The sequence below is a fragment of the Patagioenas fasciata genome, chromosome 20 (genome assembly GCF_037038585.1).
Source record: "Patagioenas fasciata isolate bPatFas1 chromosome 20, bPatFas1.hap1, whole genome shotgun sequence".
Lineage (NCBI taxonomy): Eukaryota > Metazoa > Chordata > Aves > Columbiformes > Columbidae > Patagioenas > Patagioenas fasciata.
Window position 1 is genome coordinate 7,841,496 of NC_092539.1, and position 22,374 is coordinate 7,863,869.

At 42.1% G+C, this 22,374-nt stretch overlaps 1 protein-coding gene across 3 annotated transcripts in view; it reads right to left on the reverse strand.

Moving 5' to 3' along the window:
* The window catches only part of MED27 (mediator complex subunit 27), an 81,956-nt gene extending 63,116 nt beyond the window's left edge, over positions 1 to 18,840 (reverse strand). For all 3 annotated transcript variants that reach the window (XM_071817270.1, XM_065853814.2, XM_071817271.1), the window contains exons 1-2: positions 18,607 to 18,840; positions 16,932 to 17,076 (exon numbers count right to left, since the gene is read on the reverse strand). In XM_071817270.1, the coding sequence (XP_071673371.1) occupies positions 16,932 to 17,076; positions 18,607 to 18,812 (351 nt within the window). In that variant the 5' untranslated portion in view covers positions 18,813 to 18,840. The remainder of the gene's footprint in view (positions 1 to 16,931; positions 17,077 to 18,606) is intronic.
* Positions 18,841 to 22,374: the final 3,534 nt, after the last annotated feature.

Here is a 22,374-nt window from a genome sequence, read left to right on the forward strand (position 1 = left end):
TTATCCACTTTTTTCTCCCTCAATAAAGATGTTGGTACAAAGCAAGTGAGTCACCCGTTATCTTTTCTTTTATGAGTGGAATAAATTGAACTTGTTTGATCATAGAGAAGGAGCATGGGAACCCAAATGCTTTTGATCAGTTCTAACATCTCTCAGCTAGAAAGTCCAAAATTAACAGGCACCTAGACAAATGGTAACTAAGTAGTTTTACATTGACATAATGCTTAAAACCATTTTCAAGCCTTAGTAACTGAAAATGTTATTAGTACAGGTAATAACAGGTAAGGAAGTTTGTTGTTAAAAATTGATGATTTTCTGCTTTTTAAAATATGCGATTTTCAGGCTGACCTTGTCCCTTTTAAATTTTTATAGCATCTTCAGTTCCAATTTGAGATTTTCATATGGGGTAGGCAAACCTTCTTATGTTCTATATTAAATGCAAGACACCTTCTTGGCGTGATCTGCAGTATTAATAATATAACAGTACCAATTCCAGGAGCAGCAATGTGGCATGAACACACGCATACCTACACGAATGGAATTTAACCGTGTATATCATGGAAATCTTTGATACATCATGCAAAACAAAGAAGCGGGTCTAAGGCAGCTCAAACACAAGTTGAGATTCCCTCTTTTGCCACACAAACACATGACCTTGTCATGCTTCACAAGGTAACACCGACGGAGCTGATGCAAGGAAACATATGCTTCTCTTCTACTGGACTCAAAATAGGAATAGAGGGGAAAGAGAACGACACTCTGGGTCAAACACAGGTTCCTGAAGGCCGAACTTGCAGCTGTCGCTGTACTCAGCACACAACATCCCCACCCACGCAAGCTCCGCAGTCCTCCCATCACTAATTGCCACGATAGAATGTGACAAACACTTTTTTGGAAACGATAAAACACTACAGATTCTTTATTTAGCTGGGAATCTGCACTGATGTTATCAGAGGGGTATTAAAACCTTGAGACTGAGCCATTTTTATGTTGCTGTGGGATAGAACCATATGAAAACCTGATTCATTTCTATGGATTTCAAAGGAGACTGACATACATTTGACTTTTCATACACCAGCTGTCTTGCAGGGACTCTTCAATAACCCAATTACCACTTAAAAGCCCACCACCTAACCCATAGATATTTAAGCTCCTCATCTTAATCTGGACATACCTCATTTCTATATCTTGACAATCACTAAGAAAATCTTACCAGAGTCAAACCCAGCGGTTCAGCAGTACCCCAGCTTAAGGCACCAAATAAACAGACGCTTCTCTAGCTGCTTTGTGGAATTCATTATTAACGAAGTAAAATTTGTGGACATCAATCTACTGTTTCAGGTGGTCATCATAAGAAAAACAAACAGAAAGTTAATGTGGCTGGCCACAGTGGCTTGTCTGGCATATTTACTGGGAGGCAAATTAAGAGCGCTAATGAGAGAACTACTGGAGGTCACTAATTCACTGAACTGAATTGGGAATGTAAAAACATATTATACATATCAGAAAAAAAAAAGCAAACTGCATCTTTTTTGGTCTTAAAGATAGACAAGAAAACTACATTCAAAAAACTACACTATTGTTACATTACAATTAGGTTTTGAAACAAACATACACAGTGCTAAGTTTTCCAAAAGCATCACAGAACCCCAGAATGTCAGGGGTTGGAAGGGACCTGGAAAGCTCATCCAGTGCAATCCCCCCATGGAGCAGGAACACCCAGCTGAGGTTCCACAGGAAGGTGTCCAGGCGGGTTTGAATGTCTGCAGAGAAGGAGACTCCACAGCCTCCCTGGGCAGCCTGGGCCAGGCTCTGCCACCCTCACCCCCAACAAGTTTCTTCTCATATTTAAGCGGAACCTCCTGTGTTCCGGTTTGAACCCATTGCCCCTTGTCCTGTCATTGGTTGTCACCGAGAAGAGCCTGGCTCCATCCTCCTGACACTCACCCTTTCTATATCTGCAAACATTAATGAGGTCACCCCTCAGTCTCCTCTTCTCCAGCTCCAGAGCCCCAGCTCCCTCAGCCTTTCCTCACACGGCAGATGCTCCACTCCCTTCAGCATCTTTGTTGCCCTGCACTGGACTCTCTCCAGCAGTTCCCTGTCCTTCTGGAACTGAGGGGCCACAACTGGACACAATATTCCAGGTGTGATCTCCCCAGGGCAGAGTAGAGGGGCAGGAGAACCTCTTTCGACCTATTAACCACCCCCCTTCTAATCCACCCCAGGATGCCACTGACATCTTTAACTTTTCAGCAGCGCAGGTACTTACACAGCCAAAGGATCTTCATGTACGAGATCGTGCTGCCAGAATACGCCAAACTGGCGCGCGTTTAAGGAAACCGGGGCGGTGGAGGAGCAGAACACTGCGTTTTGCAAACCATGATTTCTTAGCTTTCTACCACTTCTCTAGTACAAAATCTTCTGTAAAGGACGACACTACCTACCTCCCAAAGTTTATTTTATCACACCAATAATTCAGCAACATGAACAATCGACAATTCACTCAACTACAGCTTTTGCCCAAGGCATTAAAAAAGAGCAAGGAGAACTTATAAATGGTGAAAGAGCTGAAGACTTGCTACCGGCACACTAAACAAACGGGAACAACTGAAAGCCGCGGAGCAGTTAGTAATTTATACTACTGAGCCTAATGCTTGGACAGTAAGGGAAACAGATGGCTCTGCAATATGGAGATGGCTCCGTGCAAAGCAACGGGCACCGCGATGCTGCAATAACGTAGTACCAATAGTTTGTCTGGTTGTTGCAACAGCCACAGCAAACTGAATTGCATCATTTCAGGCTATAAAACAAAGCACAACTTGATGAGAGTAAACCGAAACAGAACTTCCTAGTTCAGTACGCTTACATTCCTTTATAAAACGTGGGCTAGTTTAGGATTTTTCGGACAGCCTCACACAGTTCTGTGCAAATAAATGAGCTTAATCCACCCAGCACAAGCTGTATTCCTGTTCCTGCCCCGTCCTCCTCCCGGTAATTCCGCATCACACCGCACGGCTGTGAACGTCAGCTATTTAGTTCTACTTTTAGCTCTGCTTTAAATAAAAGTGTGCTGAGCGCGAGCTGCATAATGAAGGCTCAACACCATGGAGATGGCACCGACTGCAATCGGGCAACCGCACCAAGCTGCGGGGTTTTGATTTGTTTTTCATTCCGCAGGTTTATTTAACTTGTGGGACAAAAATCAAGCTTTGCCAAGGGAAGTTTGCAACTCCCTGCTGGAGCAGACAGGCGGCTGGATGGAATCAAATGGAATTCCTGTGTCAGACCTTGAGGACATTCCCAGAGGCAACGGTCCCGCAGGGCACACAAAGACATGAATAACAGCTGAAGGGCTTCTTGCCATAGGTGTAAGGAGCTCAACATAAGTTTTACTTTCCATCATCACTAAGTAATATACCAGTCATGGAAGCACTTTTAACCTGCAACTCTTCAGAAATGCCAAATCGTTAGAAACTCTTTGACCACAAGAACCTCTTAAAATATATATACGCTCTCTAGGGCATCAGGGCGCAGTCGAAAACCCAGGTTTAAAGCCAAGCATAAGAGTCTTCTTCCTCTGCAACTTTGCTACAAAAAATCAGGTTGTTCAAAGGGCAATGTCAGGAGCTGGAGTTAACAGAGGAAATATCATCTTGCCCTGATGCTATTCAGCTACAGACTATGCTGATGTACTCTTTGTTTTAGCAATGACATTGTTTTAATTTAAAAAATCCATTAGAACATTTTACTGCGGAATATGTCTATTCATTTGCTTAAATCAAAACTCACTGACACAGTTGCTGATGCTGGTATAAGGCAGCGGAAACCAAAGGGCTCAGCACATGGTTTGGCTGGAAGACAGGGAACTGCTGCCCAAGGATCAGCCCTCCCGTGTCTCTCTGAATTATTTTCCTCATTCAAACGCTCCATAGTTCGGGAATTTGATTGAAGCACTGTCTGCCTGAAGCGTTTCCAAAGATCAGGGCTAGTGCACTGTCTGAACGCTGGTGAAGGTGTAAGCTCGGCAGTGTTCGAAACAAGTCAGAATTAAAATACATCTGCACCTGTGTTTAGTTTGTAAAAGGATCACGAAAGCACAAGTTTGTTATCCCTCTCTACGAGCAACCAAATATTATTGTTCTCTAAAGTAATAAACAAGGAAGAAACTAAAGCAAATTGATTTCAAGTAAGATGTTTTCAAAATATACTTTTCTTCTGGATTTAAGCTTGAGGAGTAAATTGTACAACAAGCATCAGAACGGAACCTGCAAACTCATTCCCAGCGTGTCGCCTGCCATGGACGCTGCAGCTCGTATTGCTCTTCTTCAGAAAGCAAATTATTATGATTGATTAAATACCCACTTTGTGTAAATACTCTTAATAATAAAAGTATTTTTCTTCCCTTTTTCTAATGGGTATTTTATGTTGGCAACTGATGGATCCGATATTAAACCGTTTGCACTCAGCAGATTCACGAAGGGCAAATCGTGTTTGACAAACCCCATCACCTTCTATGACAAAGTCTTTTATAACCTGACATATCCCTGTAGCCTGGGAACTTCATGATGGTATCGTGTATTCTTCTTTTAAACCTCCTTGAAGTCCCTCCCTACAATAGTGTGTTTCTAACCTACTGATGAGGATGACATAGAACTGCACACAAGAATAATCATGTTTCCAGTACCCTACATGCACTACTTCTGCACTTTAGAAAATTAATTGTTTCCATAGCTATCCTTTTAATGAAGGCAAAAATCATCAAGGGTAAGACTAAAATAAATAAATATGCAAGCAAATGGCAAGAAAATAAAAACCAAATCAGTCAGTCAAGGTACTGATTGACTATATCAGCCACTGGGAAAAATCACAACGGATTTGCTGATACTCTGTTGTGATCACGCAAGCCTCCGAAAACTCTGCCTGGTCCATTATTTATCTTAAAAAAATACTCTTCCCATCTTTACCGTTAGCGTAGCGTACAGGAGACATTCGTTTCCCAGACTTCGCAGTGTGGCTGACAAAGCAAAACGTGCGCTGAAGTTTGAGGGCCGTCAGAGCGAGAAGCTCTGGAAAAGGGCACCCGAAAGCAACGCACGGCGACCGCCTCCACCGCCCGCCCCGGCGGAGCCTCCGGCCGCTGCTGTCGGCCGGCGCTGTTTGAAAAGCAGCTCATGGATGCTGACAGAAAAGCTACACACCCTTTGATTTCGGTCCATCTGGGAATTACTACATTTTGCAAGCTAGCACATATATAAATGCACTAAGGACAGTTCTCTCTGAATTAATTTAGACACTGGGAATTCTACTACAAATAACCTTTGTAAAACAGTTAACATTCCCCGCAACAGATTTTTTTCGGGGGAAGTGGCTTTTTAAGAGAGCAATCTTTCCATGTACCATTAATGCAACAAACCCCTTACTATAGCATGACCGTCATCAAATATGTATTTGCTAGCCACACGAAATCATAAAGTTACTTTGAAATTTGTTTGAGGATTAGCTAAAAGCATTTGCAATGCGGTACTCTCCAAGTCAGGAACAATTCCCATGCCATTCAAGTCTGTTCCATTTAAAACCCTTTTTCTCCTTTGGTGCTCAATGGAAGATCCACACAAAAGGACAGCGGGTTTATCAGTACAGGAAAAGAGCAAAAACGAACAATGAATGGAGTCCTATCAAATTAATATGGCAATAATACAGCTCATAAGGGAAAAATCTCAAAGCATAATGTGTTTTGGTTTATCAACCTTTTTTCATTTTAGGATTCATTTTGCTTTATTGCGAGAAAAAATGAATTGTATCTGAGCAGGTGAGTGTTTCATGTCCCTGCTGCTTTTAGTTCACACAACCTGCCATGGCATTTGGGTGGTGGTAAAAAATTAACAAGAAATTTATTCACCTCTGCATGCAGATACAGTTACCTGTTACATGGAAATACGACTTTGAAACACCATATTTACAAATCACAACATTTCAAAGCTGCCTGGCCTCTACAGACATGCATAACACCAAGCTGCCACATAAAACACTAACGAGACGTTCTTTTGATTCCCCATAATCAAAGATCATCACCGCCAAGAGGGTTGTGCCGTCTCTCTCTTCCATCTGTGCTGCCCTTTGAATGGACACCGCTCTCCCTTGGATGCACCAGCTCTGCCAACTGAATGGATCAGTAAAGACAACAGCTACACTGCAGCTTTCCTCACCGCTTTCCCCTGAAAAACACATTGTGTTCCTTCTATTTCTACAGTGTAGTGGACTCCTCCTCCTCACTTCAGGTCTTCCAGAGGGAAAACGTTGGCTTGGAGGAAACACAACCAACCAGCTCCCTCACCGACAGGAGAAAGCAAGAACATTGACTTGTGCCCTTTATGTATTGATGCTCCAGCTGAGTAAATGAAGATGTACAGGTGAAAAGCAAAGAGCACCAGAAGCAGGTACATGACCCAGAAAAGCACAGTAGCAATTTTATACCTTCTTCCATCTTCCTGAAATGTGATTACATTTGACCTTTAAATCTAGTAGATCAACCAATCAATCCTGCTGGAACAAGCCTGTACATGTGATCTAAGAGCACACCCGCACTTTAAAAACTTCGAGTGGCTGCCTGGCACAGTCATTTTATTTTGCTGTAAAAGTTACCAAGATTTGTCTCAATTGATTTTACTTGCTAGAAAAACACAACATCAAAACTGCAGCATCAGCAGACACTAAAGGTCTTCGCTCCTTGCAGGATGAATGCAATATCAATAGTTATTAAGATGTATTCATACAAGGTACACAAGAGGGATGGAAAGAAGATGCTGGTAATCTCACTTAATCCTACTGCAGCCTCAAGCCAGGTTCTTTAGGCTGTGGGAAAAAAATACATGCAAGGAAAATGATAAACATTCCTAAGTATTTGCCCGGCAAAACGTTCAGTGTGGAACCGAAGGAATATTTAACAGCTCTTGAAGTAGTAAAGCTTTCGTGTTGTGTTAGATGTTAGTTCCATTTGAGCTGACAAACTGTGTTTTAAGAAAATAACTCAAAAGAGGCTTCGGGTTGGCATTTGTCCATAGTGGGCCCAGCAGCGGGATCAGCAACCACCAGTGATCCTACTCACACATAGTGTCTTGCTCATACTCCTCAGAGTACTTATTCTATAGCACAACCCTCATTTTAGAGAGGGTAAAACAAAGACGTGTAACAAAGTGACTTGTGGAACCTCACCCAGCAAGCCAAGGATGGGGAAAGACGTGCATGTACAACACCAGGGTCCACCCAGTCCCACTGCAAACTGGGCAACACCGTCATTCCTGAAGCATCCACTCTCCCATCGGAAACGTCCACACACAGTATCACCACATGCTTGTGTTCACACAATCAACTACATAACAAGCTCTTTTACACAGAAAGTGAGTAACTTCGCTCCATATTACACGCTAGGGTGTCCAAAAGGAGCAGTTAGGCAATCTAGGGAGCAGTTAGGCCATCTGGACATCCGTAAATCCATGGGTCCGGATGGGATGCACCCGCAGGTGCTGAGGGAGCTGGCTGAGGTCATTGCTGGACTGCTCTCCATCATCTTTGCCAAGTCTTGGGAAACGGGAGAGGTGCCTGAGGGACTGGAGGAAAGCAAATGTCACTCCAGTCTCCAAAAAGGGCAAGAAGGAGGACCCGGGTAACTATAGACCGGTCAGCCTCACCTCCATCCCTGGGAAACTGATGGAACGACTTCTCCTTGGTGCCATCTCAGGGCATATCAGGGATAAGAGCGTCTTTAGGGGCAGTCAACATGGCTTCACCAAGGGGAAGTCGTGCTTGACCAACCTCACTGACTTTTATGAAGACATAACAAGATGGATGGATGATGGCAGAGCGGTGGACGTGATCTACCTTGACTTGAGTAAGGCATTTGACACAGCCTCCCACAGCATCCTCACAGCTAAACTGAGGGAGTGCGGTCTGGATGAGCGGGTAGTGAGGTGGACTGCGAACTGGCTGAAGGGAAGAAGCCAGAGAGTCGTGGTCAGTGGGGTGGAGTCCAGTTGGAGGCCTCAGGGGTGCAGTACTGGGGCCTATATTATTCAATATATTCCAGCGGGGGGATTGGACTGGATGAAGTTCCGAGGTCCCTTCCAATCCCTAACATTCTGTGACTCTGTAATTCTGTGATTCTGTTAAAAGAACCAGAAAATTGGAAATGAAAGGTTAGTTTTTGCTTTACCAGCCACAAGAGAGCTCGCAGACGTGATCAGCTCCGTGATCTATGAAATCTCTACAAACAGCTTTGGAAGAGGCACCCGGCAGCGCAGCCAACCCCTAAAGATGGCACTGAACAAACTGAAAATGCTACACTGAGATTTCTGAAAATACAGGATCTGACTCCAGAGTAAAACTGAAGCATAAGGCGAGCCAGAGAACTTGTTAAGTCTGAGTGCAGAGACAACTGCAGAGAAAACCCTAAATAGAACCCAACTGAAAGCATATGGGTAGGGCAGGGAACATCAGAATAAAAATCTAACTAAGGGTAAAACATACAGTGATGTTTTTTCTTAAAAGTCACGTCAGAAGAGAAACATATATCCAACCTCATCGAGGGATAACCTATTATTCTTTTAACTGCAGCTAATTTGATAAAATAAATGACATTTTCTCTGAATGAAGAATTCTTTGAACATAAAGAAAAGCCAACTTCTGAAATGACACAGAGCCCAGTAACACTGCAGTAGTTGAGGATGTCATGATTTCCATCAAAAAATTGGTTTGCAGGGATTAGGACCAGCTGTTTCAAACTGAATTAGACTAAAACTGGAAACAAGCTGTCAAGACCCAAAAAATATATTTTATACATAAAAGAACGTATTTGATTCAGCTGTTTTATCGCGTTGGTCAGCCAAAAGAGAGAAATAAAGTAACGTTCTGAGATTCCAGACGTTGTCGCAAAGACTCTCTCATTTTTAACACTCTTTATGTAGATTTATTCCTTTGAGCATTTGGAATAGGAAAAATGTCAAACAGCTCATATCACAGATTCTTGAATATTTCCAAACCATGGGCAGCTTAAAACAGTTTAAAAACACCTGAGGACTCTTTCTGCTCCAGTCCACATTCTCTGCACCTTCTCTAGCAGGAATGGGATTTTGCCATACGGAAAATAGACTCAGTTGCTGTTAACAAGAAAATCTTAAACTAATTCACTTTAACCCATCACTTGTGAGTACCAGCACACACATACAGCTCCTTTTTGTGTATGCCCAGGATGCTTTTAGTGGGTATTTTCCATATCGATTTCCACAGGAATTGCAATTTCATATAATGAGAAGCAAACACACCTGGTTTAGACTACACTGTAAAATGTTCCATCTAGATAGAATCCCTTTGTGTCTAATGGCGTATGCAGTATACAGAGCACTTATTACACTGTGTTACTGCCCGTTACAGAAACTTAGAGAATCCAAATACAACCACCAAATTAATAAAGACTAGTACTGGTTTCAATAGAATTATTTGTTCCAAAGCACAGCTCTGCACATCAAAGACCCCTGTCATTTCATCACATGCTGTAAGATGTAGTCATCATACTCTGCTTTCCAACCAAATCTAAAGTCATCTTGAACATATCCTTTGCATTTTTCAACATGTTCGTTACTTTTCATAATAATTATACATACCAATTCTACCCAATAAGTGTATTAGTTATTACTGTCAGCTTGTCAGTGTATGTACTTTTGAAGAAGAGGTGTCTGGGAACAAGCCCATTCATGAGCATATTTAAAAAATGAACGCTCCAAAAATGCATTTTTAACTCACTAAGACACCAGACAAGTGGGCAAGAGCAGCCGTGCGCCATTCCACCTTCCAGATTACTCTTCTTCATGGCTTAATGTTATTAGGAATATCTTACAACTTTTGAGAGAACAGACAACTTGCTTCAAATCATCAAGCACAATTCTGTTTTATTAACAGGCGTATTTTGGAAAGAGCAAATTAGCTCTGAAAGGTCACCTGAGATCAACTGCACGTCTTTTTCAATACACCTCTACCTATGTTACAACTGAAAAGCAGGCACAGATATGAACAATAACGGCACTCATGTCGTGGTCTGTAATTCCTTATCCACATTCTTCAATCACCACAGCATCGGAGCCACAAACCAACACCACTCCTGCAGGGCAGGATTAGTCTTTCCCCCCAGGAAAATGAAAAGCAGTTTGTTTGAACTGATTCGACTGGGTAGGAGATTCCGAGAGTCACCACAGACCAGCTGGGTAAGACACCTTCAACACCAGCAGCTCAGTCCTAACTCCTGCTGAAAATAAAGCTCCTGCCACATTGCCGTGAAGCAGCAGCCAAAACAGCAGTCTGACCTGCACTCTGATTCCATACAGCTCCTCACACGGACTATTTTCGATTTTATTAGCTTTTAGGTGATTTCCACGTTTTGTAGTCCAGTTATCAACGGTATCTGATTAAGATAAAATGGGAAAGAATTGAGTATTGCTTATATGCAATTCAAACAATTAAATTACTCTGTGAACTGTCCGAGCGATCCGACTTTAGTAACTCCAACCAAGATTACAGAGATGAGCGCACTTCTGCATCAGAAAACCAAATAACAGTCACACTAAAAGATGTGACAACAACAATAGTGGAGTGCAACAGGGTGACATCATTAAATTTTCCATTTTATTTGATTTCTTCTAGAAGCTATTAAAAAAAAAGTCTTTTCCATATAAAAAATACCGAAGGGATTGCTTATCACCTGGATCAGTTACTTTATATTAGTGTTCATATTCCTTGAATGCCCTTCATGAAGGTCCCTAACGGCTTTACAAACACTTTTAATTTGCCTCAAAGAAAGCGAAGACGCATCTTTGAGTCTCTGAAAACATCCACTGGGCTTTCACGGTGCTCACCAGATAGACTTATAGACTTATTCACCTACAGACCACACTTCTGTGCCTCTGCGTGGCTTAGTTGGAGTCCAAGTCTGTTATTAACACAAAGCAATGCAGTTTTACCCAATTTGATTCGATGACCACATTATATAGCTTAGAAAAGTGATCACTGACTTCCAAATTACATAATCCAGCCATCCCACATGAACTGTGTGGAGAGTTTTGCAGAGGGAAAAATGGACTCGGGAGGAAGAACCGGGAGTGGGCAGAAGTGTTTTGGTTAAAATAGAGCGACATCAATCATTTCCATTCTGAAATAGGCTAACAGCTAGAACATTAATACTTATCAAAGAAACTGGGGAAAAAAATGCCATTCATTAGCAAATAAAGGTGTTGCAAAGCATTAAATAATTCCCACCAGCTGACAAGGGGGCTGTGATTTATAATAGCGTGTATTGATATATCACTTTCCATAATTAGGAAAAGTGAAACTGGTGCTGCTTGCAGCATTATTTTGATCAGAGCCTTGAAAAACACTGTGGAATAACAACAAACACCAAGCACAACAATGGAAAAACACCATCTCATGTTCTCAGGCTGCTTCAGGTTTCAAACCAAGTATTCTAACAAAATCCAGTAAGGAAGGCAAATTCTGTTTGGATATATACAATCTCATTTAACAACAGCATCCTAGTGTGAATTATTACTGTTATAACTCTGGGAAGATCACAGGTATAAAGCACTCAAACTACACAACGAACAAGCCAGAATCATGGGCAATTTCTCATTTTTTCAAGCAACAAGTTACTCGTCCTCACTCATCGCTTACTGAATCACAGAATGTTAGGGATTGGAATGGACCTCGAAAGATCATCCAGATCAACTCTGCCTTCTCTGTATCTTATTGAAGTAACAAACTAACCTGAGTCTACGAGACTGTCAAAGAAATTCAGTTAATCTGTACGAATTACACTGGCACGGGGCGGCATATGCGGGAAATTCTCACCTGCCATAGCAGCTTTCCAGTAGTGCAAAGAAAACAGAAAATAATCATTTTAATTCCTTTTGTTCCAATTATTAGGAGTCCAAAACACTTCTATGGTAACAATGAAATAGTGTCTTGTCCCACTTTTTTCCTTCTCCAGTAAAGCAGACATAGATTATTGTAATTCCTACCCTACCCCCTTTTATTTTGCTACAAGTCCTTTTTTCCTCCTCATGGCTTTACCACTGCTTTTTCCCCGTCACTGTAATACTAAGGATAATTTGCACACTACCTGAATCTGCCACCCCTGCCTTTGCTGGTCACTAAAATCAACGCTGCGATAATATAAGTCAATATTCTCCAGGCAGACAACTGAGCAATAATTAATCACTGCAGCAGTTGGAGGCAAAGAGGTAACCACCTGTTTCCTAGTCATATTATGGAAAAAAAAAGAACATTAATGTAATTCTGAACAGCAAAAGCATTTCACCAAAACATTTGCCTAAAATTGCACAAAATTAGAAGCCCATAAAGGGCATTTTTCCAGATTGCCAGGCAAACAACATTAGTCACTAGCTGTATAGTACTTGGCACCTATAACACATTTCTGTCCAAAGAACCCAATGCACTTGAGACACATTTAGACCAGAAACTCTAGAAGTAGGTTAAGTATTATTATTCTATTTTACCCATAAGAAAAATGAGGCACAAAAAATAACGCATCCTGTTCAAGGTTACAACAAAAATTAGTACGAAAAGCAAGAATAGAATCCAAGTGGCCCAGCTCCTATTTTGTACCCCGTGCATGAGAAAACACCACTTGGCGCATCACTCATTTCTCCAGTGATAGGAATATAACCTCTGTGGTTTATCTGCACAGAAAAGGAGCCCATAACCAGTAATCTCTGAACACCTTTCCACTCCAGCTCCCTCCACGAAACACTGATTCTGCTCTTACAAAGCAGATTAAATTGTGCTCTTCAGGGTGCAGAAAGATCCTTATAGGGGCTTGTCACTTTGCTTCAATTCAAATCTTATTTCGTCTTTCTTTTCCCTCCCTTCTCTGAGCAAACCAAGGGATTTTACTCACTTCAAATCTTTTTAAGTAACATCTTCAGAGTTCATAGAGAATCCCAGTGACCGTGATCCCGTTTTCCTCAATGCCACACGTCTGTCACGGATATTATCGTGCACCTGACAAGAAAATGTTTCCCAATGTGGGTGGGGGAAATCTCAGTTGAATAAGCTGGATCTCCATGCAATGGTATTGTCACAATATTACAACACTGCACCTTTGTAGAAAAAAAGGCCAGAAAGGACAACATCTTGGCCATCTGCCTGAACTTCCAAAGAACTGCCAACACAATAATTCAGTTACATTGTCCATGCTACTGTAAAACTACATTAAATCCAAAATGTTTGAGCACATCCAAAATTTAAAATTAATGTTCCTTGGAATGAACACTTCATTTTACAATCAGGTTGAACAACAACAAAAAATTACTTCAGTGTTCCTCTACTATTATGGTTAACATTTAATGTCATTCATTGTCATTAAACTCAATATTTGTGTCCAATCAATACTAAGCTACCAAGGGCAGTCGTAACAAGTCTGGACTTTCTCTACAGGCCCTATTGATCTGTTTTTTTGAGACCTACAACAAACACAATTTACACAAATAATTTATCAGGGTACACATCAAAATAATTTAATAAACAAAACCCATATATTCCTTTTCTCCTCTGTCATGTGACAGAAAATCATTTTAACTCATTAATGACAATTATTTCAACAGTTCGATTTTAAATTTATGCAAAAACAAGAGGAAGCTACGAAGTAACGAATTAAAATCCAAATATTTTTCATGTATTTCAACACGCAGATCAACAGCAACTTTTTTTTCATTTTGTATTTGCCAGTGTATTACTTTAAAAGACATTTATGACAACTCCTGCCATGTATTGGAAAAAGCTCTTCCTGTTGTCCTTGACCCCTCTCGCCAGGTTGAATTCTAAGGAGGCCTTAGCTTTCCTAGTTGCCTCCCTACACCCTCTGACAACAGCCTTAGATTCGCCCCAGGTGGCCAGCCCCTCCTTCCATGATCTATAAACTCTCCTCTTCCACTTGAGCAGACCCAGCAGTTCCCTGTTGAACCACACAGGTCTCCTGGCTCCCTTCCTTGACTTCCTACGTGTCGGGATGCTCTGATCTTATGCCCGGTAGAAACAGTCCCTGAACACCAACCAACTATCTTGGGCCCCTTTACCTTCAAGCAGCCTTGCCCATGGGATTTCCCCCAGCAATTGCCTGAAAAAGCCAAAGTTTGCCCTGCTGAAGTCCAGGGTTGCAATTCTGCTTGCTATCCTGCTCCTGCCACAGGAGATCCTGAACTCCACCATGGTCTCTGCAACCAAGGCTGCCCTCAACATTTATCGCTTTATCTGCATTACTCATATAGAATGACAGCTTTTTTTTGGTCTTATCTAATAGTATATCTTCAGTATTACATTAAAAGGCACATACAGTTCCTTCTGGGAAACAGCACTTCAATTGCAATGAAGAAAAGCTATTTTCTTCCAGAAAATTGAAGAGGAGGGGGAAAAAAATTATCAAGTAGACCTACATACTACCCCATGGCTTTTACATGCCTCTGTGCACCCCACAGGCAAATCATTTACTTGTGTGATTTCTACTCATCCATAAAAGAAGCTGAATAACCACTTAGCTTTTGCTTGCAATAAAACCAACTTAAACTTCCCCTGTTTTTCAGCTATAGCTTATGAGCTCTGTTAAACACCTGGAAAAGTAAAGTTCCTTTCCAGCTGCATGTGGTTGTAATTAATGCATTTATCAAGCTGTTGTGTTCCCAAACAGCTGCTGCCATTACATGGACAACTTTTCCATCTGCAAAACTATTGGGTAAACGACAGTGAGTAAATATCAGGATAGCAGGTGCTGATAAATAAAAAGCACTGCCAAGATAACACAGCCCTGTAAGGGCAGTTTTAACTTTCCCCACTGTACTTTTCTGTGCCCCTTGCAACAGGCAAACTGCAGATACTCAGAACCAGAGGAGTTAGTGTTGGGACTCACAGAAGCAGTAAAATAAGGTTTGGGGCAAACAGATCTGAAATCACAGTTAAATGCGATTAATCTTTGTTGCACTAAGCCAAAGGGTTATGTCAGTAAATGTGCACCTACAAGTGGGTCTCCTCCAAATGCATAAGCAGCCACAGTAACACATACTAAATGCGGTAAATAAAACAAGTTTTAAAGTGTCAGGTAAGTCTAATCTCCTATGTTAACATTCAGATCTGAAACCAAATTTCCTATATATGATGTGAGTACGATCCTCACTACATTTCCCACCCAGCACTGCTACTTCACTTGAGAAGTTTGTTCATGAATCCCAGACCAGATCAAAATCAGGCACTTGTTTGGTTTCAGTTTTTGCTGGTTTCGATTTTTTTTAAGAATTACTCTTTCAGGACTCTAATTGTTCTTTCAATTTTACATAAAAAAATAAGGCAAAGCTTTTTTTTTTTCTTTATATATAGTACTATGTATTGTGCTTTGATATACCGAACAACAATTTGCTTCTCTTGATCCCAACGTTACTCATTCTTGTTATACAAGCTACTACAGCCTTCCCATGTTTTAAAAATAAACAGAACGCATTAAAACAAAGTCTGTGTACTCATTTTCCTTATATTTAATAAATGTCCTGTTTGAATTGCACCATAGCGCTGAAACTCTACCCCATGTACCCTCCCTGGGCAGCCATGTGGCTATTCCTGCCATCAGTAATGCATGAACAATCCAAGAGAGAGGAAAATGCCCTTAGCTCATCAAAAATACAAGCAAGCCACAGAGGGGTCACAAATTAAAAATTAAATGCGAACAGACATAAAGTGTATTGACACATCACCGCATCTAAACCTTCCCTTCAACACAACGGAAAACACCAGACACACGTAACAAGAACAGAAGGCGGCCAAAAGATGTAATGAATAAGCACTTATTCAAAAAGTGTATTTAGCAATGAAGAATTCAGCAGCGATATACATGAGTATCAACAGGGTCTATGCTGCTAAGGGTAAATCCAGCAGCTGTTATCATACCCGCACACGGGCAACACATCTGCAGTTAGAAACAAGTGCAACCTACCCACATCTGCTGGTTGCTGCAAACCATGGCAAGGATGCTTGCAAAGTTGAGAAGAACCATTTGGTAGAAAGTAGCTATTTAAATACAACTTAAAGTGTCTTTTATTTTAGCTGTAAAACAGAAGTCAAAGACAACAGAGAGAAAAAGAAAAAAAATATACCGTTTTTCTCCTGGAACGTTTAACTGTGCATAAGTGTGCACAGGACACTAAAACTTTCAGAAATCAGAATCCAGTATTTCAAAAAACTGCTCTTCAAAGCTCTGTAACACTCAAAGTTAATAAGAAACAAAAACAATATCTATTTTTAATGTAAAAAACTGCATTATCTGCCATATTTTTAACATTATTTGGAATTCAGTGCAATATATACCACTAGGTATGCCAAAGCTGTAGAATACAGTTACTACTGAGACCAGCTGCAAATGGCTTTTAGCAGCAGCAAATGGTACACAGTGGCACCAAATTTCTGCTGATGACAACTTTCCTATATGTTTATTTCCTAGAAACAGGTTTGGAGGTGACATAAGCTCTTGATGCTCTGCTCTAATATCCCACTGCCCTCTGCTACAGTGTTTATTGCCCAATGCAAGGACACAATATACTTTTATTTTATATCTACATAAGAGGCTAAGCAGCTAACTTGGAAGGTGTTACTGTGCTTGGGAGTTAACACCCTCTTTGGAAAACAAGGGCACACCTCAGTATCACAGAAAAGTCTTCTCTCAATTACTGCGTCATTTTTATCCTCAAAAGTACACTCCTCCTCAAAAGTATCCTCCTCATTCATAACAAACTCAGCAATTTTGACAGTCTCGAACACTCAGATGTCTACTGTACCACAAATCAAACATTCTGTAGGAACGCACAACTAAATTACACTGATTCTGGTACCTTATTTGACCACTTGTAGGCTTGAAGAAGTTGGCTGTAAAGAGGTGTTTTGTCCTGAACAGGATCGAGGCTCAAGAGTCCACTGTTGTGCAGGGGATGGTTCTCGGAGGGTTTACCAACCAGGTTGCTCAGACGCTCCAGTTCACTGAAAACAACAAATGGTGTGGTTTTTTAAGTCAAATACGCAGGTATGGATATCAGACATGTACAGCCCTCCTGCAGGGACAGCAATCACACACAAAGTCTAATTCAGTATCTATGTGAGTCCTAAATAACCGCCCAATTCGATTAAAAAAAAAAAAATCTTAATCACTGTCATTAGTCAAACAATTAAATTGGTCTGTTAGTCATTAAGATCAGCGTTTCTAAGCAGAGAAAGTACAAGTCAAGAGTCTTTGTAAGGCAACCCGGAAAGAGTCAAACTACTGCGGGTCCTGTTCACAAGCCCTTCCAGAACCCAGGGCATCTTCTGAGCAGCGCACACCCGCAGAACTTCAAAATTCTGACTTGAGCATTGGCTATAATACTGGGGCCAACATTAGAAATACTTTTTTACCCATCAAGTAAGCAGATGCCTCATTTCATTAAAGATCTGACTGCAAAGAATCGCACAACAACTTCACAGTACTGAAATACTGGATGATAAACTGCAAAGTAGAGCGTAAAATACTACACACGAGACAAAATAGGTCAGAGCCAACTGCTAACCAATGTATTGCCTGGGAACAAGATTTTGGAGTTATATTAGATAAGTCTTTTAAAAGTTACCAAGCAGGGCAAGCAAAATCACCAAAGGAAAGGCACAGCTGCCATGGAACCTCCTCAACCTGAAAATAATAAAAACCAAAGGGATATAAAAGAAGTCTACACAGCTGCGTACAACGTCATTCGCAAGAATGATTATCTACTGTCATTCCCAAAAGACGGGAAGAAGTGAGTAACAAATTATCACAATGAGCACAAAACAAAAATCAGCAAGGTCTATGCACCAACATGAAACAACTTCTTGTCTAGAAGACCCCAAACCCTACGTTTCTGGAGGCCAGAAGCAGTTACGCGCTTGTCCTACCCTTGGACACCCCCCGGACAGCAGAGATGTCCTAGGGGACACGGGTCAGAGATGTCCCAGGGGGACACAGGTGACCCCAGCAGAGCCCAGGACCCACAGGGAACAGCAGCCCCAACCCTTGGTCTCTATTTACGTTAAACATACCAGCTTGTACTGGTATTAACAACCATATTTACATACACTAACTTTCCAGTCTTACAAGTTTTGGTAACAAAATGGTCACTCTTGTACCACTTGGATGCTACTGAACAGTCAGAGCCTAAAAAAAATGTTTGGTTTTATTAATAAAACATTATAAAAAAACCACGAGAAAAACCTCCCTGAAACCCGAAGCATTCGCTTTGCCAACACAATCCCAGCAACAGCTCCTTTTCTAATACAAAACAAGAAGCAGGTAAATATTCTGAGCAGAACTCCTCTCTCTGGAGACTCTGGAACCAAACACCACGAAGGGGCAACACACACGAGGTTGGAAGGAATAAACCAGCCTAAAACTTTCTCCGGCAGTGGAAACGGCACCGGGGCCAGGTCCGGGACACCCGAGTGACCCCGGGACCCCTCTCCGTGTCCCCGGGGCGGGGAAGCCCGTCCGGGCCGGCTGCTCACCCCAGGTCGCGGCTGACGGAGTGCAGGCTCTCCTGGAAAGCGGCCACGAAGCCCTTCTCGCGGCCTTCCAAGGTCTCCTTGTTGCGCATCCCATCCTTCAGGCAGTCGAAGACCCGCGTTACGCTGGAACGCAGCGCCTGGATGGCGGCGATGGCCTGGGAGAAAGCCTCCAGGTTCACCCCGGGACTCAGCACCCCCTCCGCCATCTTGGCCGGCCGGGCCCGGCCTCCCCCGCTCCCTCAGGCCGCGGCAGCGCGGGGCACGCTGGGAAATGTAGTCCCGGCCGCTGGCTCCCTGTCTATTTCCTCCCCTCTGACTCGAGGCTTGGTATTTTTCAACATATGCTTTTCAGCTGTTAATATCACATTTATTTTAACTGTCTCCACGCTCCCTGCCACTGTGGTGCCCAAAAACTTCTGATTTTACATCCTACCTGAAACAGCAAAAGGGCTTGATGGTTGTTTTACTGTTTTTCCTCAGTGAGGGTGGCAGAGCCTGGCCCAGGCTGCCCAGGGAGGTTGTGGAGTCTCCTTCTCTGCAGACATTCAAACCCGCCTGGACACTTTCCTGTGGAACCTCAGCTGGGTGTTCCTGCTCCATGGGGGGATTGCACTGGATGAGCTCTCCAGGGCCCTTCCAGGCCCTGACATTCTGGGGTTCTGTGATTCACAGCTCAAGAAGAGAGCAGGAGTTCCTGTTCCTCTTATTGCTCCTCCTAGAAGGCAAAGGTTCCACAATTTGGTGTGCTCATTCGGAGGGCATTGCCCAAGTTGTTCACTGCTTTCTTCTGAGCAATATTCCTTGAGTGGCATCTTGCCCAAACCAGGACAGCGTGCGAATTTCATCGTCATTATAGGTATCGTGTAAGTGGGCATTATGGATATAAAATACATGAAACCAGGATATCTCCAAAGTACTGATAAAAATCTTTTTGCCTTAAAATCACTGGTAAAATATAAAAGCAAGAATCCAGCTGATGTCGAAAACATCCAAAAATCTCCCTATGTGACAGCTGTTGAGTGGGCTCCTGCAAAACTGTTTAGGTGGCCCAATATGGACACATATCCACATGTGAGTGAGCATCAGAACTGACATTTTCCATCCTCTCCACCAGAAGTTCAAGGACTTGGTGATCTCCTGCCAAAAAAAGATGTCACATTTAAAAGTGCGTGGGTTCTGTCCACGGTGCACGATGCAGCGTCGCGTGGAGAGACGCAAACAGCAGCCGCAGGCCGGGAAGCAGCCTGCTGTTAGTTCAGCGTTCTGGTCAGACTAATAAACCCTGCCCCTCGGCATTGCTAATTAGCTCTGGCAGAGCCCTGTGCTAACGCGGTGACACCACACCTTGCCCTGTTGCCAGCACCTGCTGCTGTACGTGCCACCGAGATGGACCAAGGGATGGAGCAGGGAAGGGAACTGCCAGCTCTGGATCCATTCTGTGGTTAAAGAGACAATTTCATCTTGGGTGTTCTCGGTCTCATAACGTACACAAGCTCTGAACTCACCTGGGGAGAAAGGGAAGGGGAAAAAAAGGTGACGATCCCACCTGGCATCACATGCGGCTTGAGGAGAGCGGCACAGGTCTGTTCTGAGGCAGAAGCTTGACTGGGGAGCACATCATTAACATGAACCTTACACAGCAAAGTGTGTTACGGCAACATTACTCAAATTGCAGCTACTAAGAACCAAGTGGGCTGTAATTAATCAGCGGCATCAGAGAAAAGGGAGGATTTCAGAATCCTTGCAGAGGTACTGTAACCAATTTGTTAGGGAAGAAAGTGCTCAAATGCATCCTCATTTAAGAGAAATTAATTTTGTTGTCAGGAGAGACAACTAATGGCGAGTATTGGGTTTCATACCAAGTGCAGATAGTGTCTCATGAAATGTCTGGACAGGACTCAACATTTGGAATAAGTGACATAAGAAATTATCTTCCTCTGAGATAGATAAATGCTGATATTTATTCTGCGGCAAGCTGGACCGATATTCATCAGCAGGGCCTCTTCATTTCTTCATAGTTCATTGCTACATTCTTGACAGCACTTCAGATAAATATAATAAACTGATTTTTTTTGTTGTTCAAATAATTGTGACGCTCAGTAGTGCAATTGGTAAGATATTCTTGCTATTTTTACTTTCCTATTAATTTCTTTCAGGCTTTCAGCCTTCAGTTAGCCACACAGTTTACTACACGATGCATTATTGAAACAGAAGAGAAGCTGGAGGTTATCGACTCGTGTTTGAGGCTCCTGCCAAGAGAAGGGAATGCAACCTGCCTCCTCTTAGACAAGGTTGGAATGGCAAGACATTTTCAGATGCGGGGGAGCCTTGATCTTCAGTGCCATTTCTTTCCTATTGTTCCCTGAATCAGAATCTCTCACTATATCCAAACAACAGTGAGCGAAAATCTTATCTGAACACCCCTGCCAAAAGAAACAGCGGAATAATGAACTGAGCTGACAATGATGTAGTTATCATCAGATTTCCCGTGGGATGAATAGAGTTAGCTCAGGATTGTTTCAGGCTCTCAGGTGACCCGGATCACATTTGAAAGGATCTTCCCCCACATCACAGTGGATGGAAAACAGACCTGGAAAGCTCCCAGTCCTCTTAGGGGGTCACTGGAGGAAATACAATTTTCAGGTGGATATTCAGTTCCTTATCCAGAATGTTTTGTTTCAGTTTACAGCTATAAAGTGTCCACATCACAGACAGAACATTCCACATAAAGCAGATTTGTCTGCAGAACCACTAAGGGCTGGATAGATTATGACTCTTCCATTTGCCCTTGTCTGATGAAACCAGCACCCTTGATATCAGTTTTAAGACAATTCACAGAGATCTGCCGCTCTGCTGTGCTGCTGCTGGAGTTTCGCTCCCTGGGGAAGTCAACACCTTATCTCAGCACTGAATTTACATGAGAAGTGTAAACCAAAATACAAAAAGTCAATCGTACCCAGCAAAACTCAGGGTGTTATTTTATGCATGCAGAATTCTGTCCCGAAATATGTCAAATTTTACTTGCAAAAATAAAAGGCTGCTGTTTTATTCTCTCTGTGTGCAATCTGCAGAGAAGTACACTCACCTACTTCTTTTCTTTAAACATTCAGTGATCAAGTGTGGAATCTGATGTAAAACCGAATGGGAAGAAAGTATCATTATTTAAAGGCTAGATAACTGCTTAAAATTAGAGCTGTGAAGGCATCAAAAATACCAGAAATCACAGATGGTTTGCAGACAAATTCACATTGCATTTAGTCCACTCAACATCTAAAAAAAACCCTATGCTTTTGCCTTGCTTTTCAGTCTATCTGTTGATGCCTGCTCAAAACATACTTTAAATTGAGCTTTGAGTCCTCTCCTGTTGCCCTATACCTTCAGATCCTAGTCGCTTTGAAAAATCTACACAAATACATCTATTTTTAAATCGGGTCATTAAAATTTAATATATTTTGCACAATTTCAAAATGACAACTATCCCGAGCAGGTTAAATAAGACATTAGCAGGGATTAAACAGTAGCAAGAACAGACAAGTAGTGCTGCAATATGCAAGTGGCTGAGACAGAATGACCCAGTTGCTTCTTCGTGACTATATTGATGATTCTGCAGGGTTAGAGTCAGTTAAACTCATTGTTTTCCCTATCCGAAGACTGCAGGATCTGGCTTTTACATAATTCTAGTGTATTCTGTAATTTAACTAGTTAAAGCCTGTTTGCCTTTTTTAAATGCCTGGGCTGTATTTTCAAACGTTCCGTCTTGCCCTCCGG